Source organism: Sinocyclocheilus anshuiensis, unplaced genomic scaffold (genome assembly GCF_001515605.1).
Source record: "Sinocyclocheilus anshuiensis isolate Anshui unplaced genomic scaffold, SAMN03320099.WGS_v1.1 scaffold2285, whole genome shotgun sequence".
NCBI classification, from domain to species: domain Eukaryota; kingdom Metazoa; phylum Chordata; class Actinopteri; order Cypriniformes; family Cyprinidae; genus Sinocyclocheilus; species Sinocyclocheilus anshuiensis.
In genome coordinates, this window is record NW_015552762.1 from 170344 (window position 1) to 173246 (window position 2903).

General features: G+C 34.9%; 1 protein-coding gene across 2 annotated transcripts in view; it reads left to right on the plus strand.

The window, feature by feature from the left end:
- Positions 1 to 535: 535 nt before the first annotated feature.
- LOC107667875 (melanopsin-A-like) overlaps positions 536 to 2903 on the plus strand; it is a 10221-nt gene continuing 7853 nt past the window's right edge. For both annotated transcript variants that reach the window (XM_016459605.1, XM_016459604.1), the window contains exon 1: positions 536 to 792. In XM_016459605.1, the coding sequence (XP_016315091.1) occupies positions 659 to 792 (134 nt within the window). In that variant the 5' untranslated portion in view covers positions 536 to 658. The remainder of the gene's footprint in view (positions 793 to 2903) is intronic.

The following is a 2903-nucleotide window of genomic DNA, read 5'->3' on the forward strand; positions in this document are numbered from 1 at the left end:
ATTTACGGTTATTCACTGTAAATTATCACTTCGTCTTTTTCACTTCCAAAAACAGTATACATTTGGCTGTGTTCAGGTTGCTCTGTGACATTTCTGAAGAGCACAGATGAACTTAAATCACTGTGGCTGTACATGTTCAAACACCCATTCGCTCTCTCTCATTCTGAATCTCTCTGACCCTCACATCCATTACAGACCTGATGAATACATTAGTGATGAAAGACGGAAAGCACTGTAATCTATCTGACACACGGTCTCATTTCAACTTTAGTCTCATCTCATGTTGTTCTTCTCTTCTTCTAGTCATGTTCAAAGAGGAGAGAATGTGAAATAACCACCAACTGTTCACTTTTCATATAACCTGCTGCTTGTGTGTGTGTGTGTGTGTGTGTGTGTGTGTGAGATGAGCGTGGGATCGCTCTGAAGACACACAAAAGCTTGGGTGGGACAGATGCTGGAGCGAGGGGTGTGTCATGTGACATGACAAGTAGGTCGCAGTGTGTCCATTACTAATAGTGTTTAACTAAACTCTCCCTTACTCTGAGCAGAGACCGACTGAGAGGAAACAGAAGACAGAGACCATGACTGAGTCTGTGCTCAGGTTTGGTTTGTTGAAGTGTCGTTCTTCAGTGTTTGTTGCTGTATCTTCAGTTTGGTGATGGAGCCTCAACGGCAGATCTACAAAAGACTGGACATCCCGGATCATGTGCATTACATCACCGCCTTCCTCATCCTCATCATCGGCACTTTAGGAGTCACGGGCAACGCTTTGGTCATGTTCGCCTTCTACAGGTATGAACGCTTAGTTGTTTGTTGAGTTGAAGAACTGAAACCAAATCTCTTAGCTTATCTCAGAAAGTTTGGTGTTTTATTAGTTAGCACTTTATGATGCGTTTAATTAATTATCAAACATTATTAAATTATACAATGCTTAATAGAACTTTGATTCATAAACGTTCATGTATATTTGAGTAGTTGATGCTTAAAGTGTAAAGCGGAAAAACTGTATATGGTGTAAGATATAATTAGTTTAAAATGAAAATGTCTGTACTTTCGCAATTTTAACCCCTTTGCTGTCACCCCCCATTTTTGGCGTGGAGACACAAATGAAATACCCTAAATAAAAAGGTTGCTGCTCATGAGTCTTTCTGACTAGATACATAATCAACATATGTTCACAAAGCTGACACTTTAAAGTTTACTGTTCAAGAATCAGAATTACTCAGACTGTTATGATAATAGAGATATATTAGCTCAAACATAAAAAAATATTTAAAATATTTTTTTTAAATGTATAAAAAACATGTTGCTGTGGTAAATGCTTTTAGAAACACAATGAAGCTAAAGCCACAAGTCTACTAATGCTTCATTTCAAATTTCAGGACATAATCTCTAAAATTGTGAATTTTATGAAACATTTTCTAAGACCGTGTCGTGTGTTTTTAGAGAAGACTAATAAAAGGCTAATAAAATTGATTTATGGCCCTCTGTAAGCTCTCCTGCGTGCTGTTGCCTCATGTCTGGCCCGGCAAACTTCCCCATTCATGACTCTATTGTTCTCCCTCTGTTCAGTGAAGCTATGTGAACACAAATAAACCGCTGCAGACGTGACTGAATATGAATGCGTGGTGAATTTCTATTCCAAATATGACACATACGGATTTATTATTTTGCACTCCTGACATAAATTACTAAATTTCTGTCACTGCAACAATGTTTCGCCGATCTTTGACAGCTAAGGGGTTAATCACCTTTTGGCTTCACTTGTACATTCAGTCTTGTAAAAAGTGCAAATATATTAATATGAGGTAATTAAAGCTGCATGCATTATAATTACGAAAGATTTAGCAAAATGCTGTTTAAAATGTGAGTAGATCAGTTTTATTTTCAGTAGATAGTTGATATGTCACAATGTCAACTTTTAAAAAATATTTAGTGTCACTTACATCTTGATATATGGATATTCATTAAGTATTGATCTGTTATGCATTGACAATATTTGTTAATGATATATTCACATAATTATTACTTTAAATGTGGATTAATTACATTAAAATGCTATAATGTAAAAACTATATATAATATATTTAATAGTATTAAAATAATATTTAAAATATGAATATATTAAATACAATTTTAAATAATATTTAATAAAATAATCTTATGAACACTCTCCAGCATTATTTCCTTGTTACCTTATCTAGTTCTGTTTTGTTGGGGTAGACATTCTTTCATTTATTTAGAAATCTGAAATAGCCTTGTTTCATTTTTAAAGCTGTGGGATAATCCTTGCAAGTCTCGAATATGTTATTGACTAATTGTTTTAGTAAATTGGCTCAGTGCGGTAAAACTAGAGCAGGCAGTCAAATACTAGTAAAAAGCTTCTCTTTCCTTTTTTACTATCCCCATTTGCTCAGATTAATGTTACTCACACAGAAAACCCTGCAGGTCACTGGAGGCCCTAATCCTCATTTTCCATAATTGTTTTTCCTTTGCATTCAAAATAGGCCAGTTTTAGGCCAATGAAATTGGGAATATTGTGAATGAGATATAAATAACAAGGTTGATGCATTTCCATAAATGGATGCAATTATTGAAATCATGGGCTTCTGTAGAGTGGAAGGAATTGACTGCTATTCCAGGAATGTTGGGAATCCCTAGAACTGCAGTACATCAGTGGAAAGAACTGCAATGGGGACATTTGATCTGTTTGATATCAGCTTTGACAAATAACTCTTATTTGCTTCTCACCTACATTTAATGCATTTACAATGAAACAAGTTAACAAAGATTAGCAGGGATATAATCGTTCTATATGTGTAATAAAATCTACACTCTAAAAAATGTTGGGTTGTTTCAACCCAACTTTGGGTCAAATATGGACTAACCCAACTTTTGGGTTA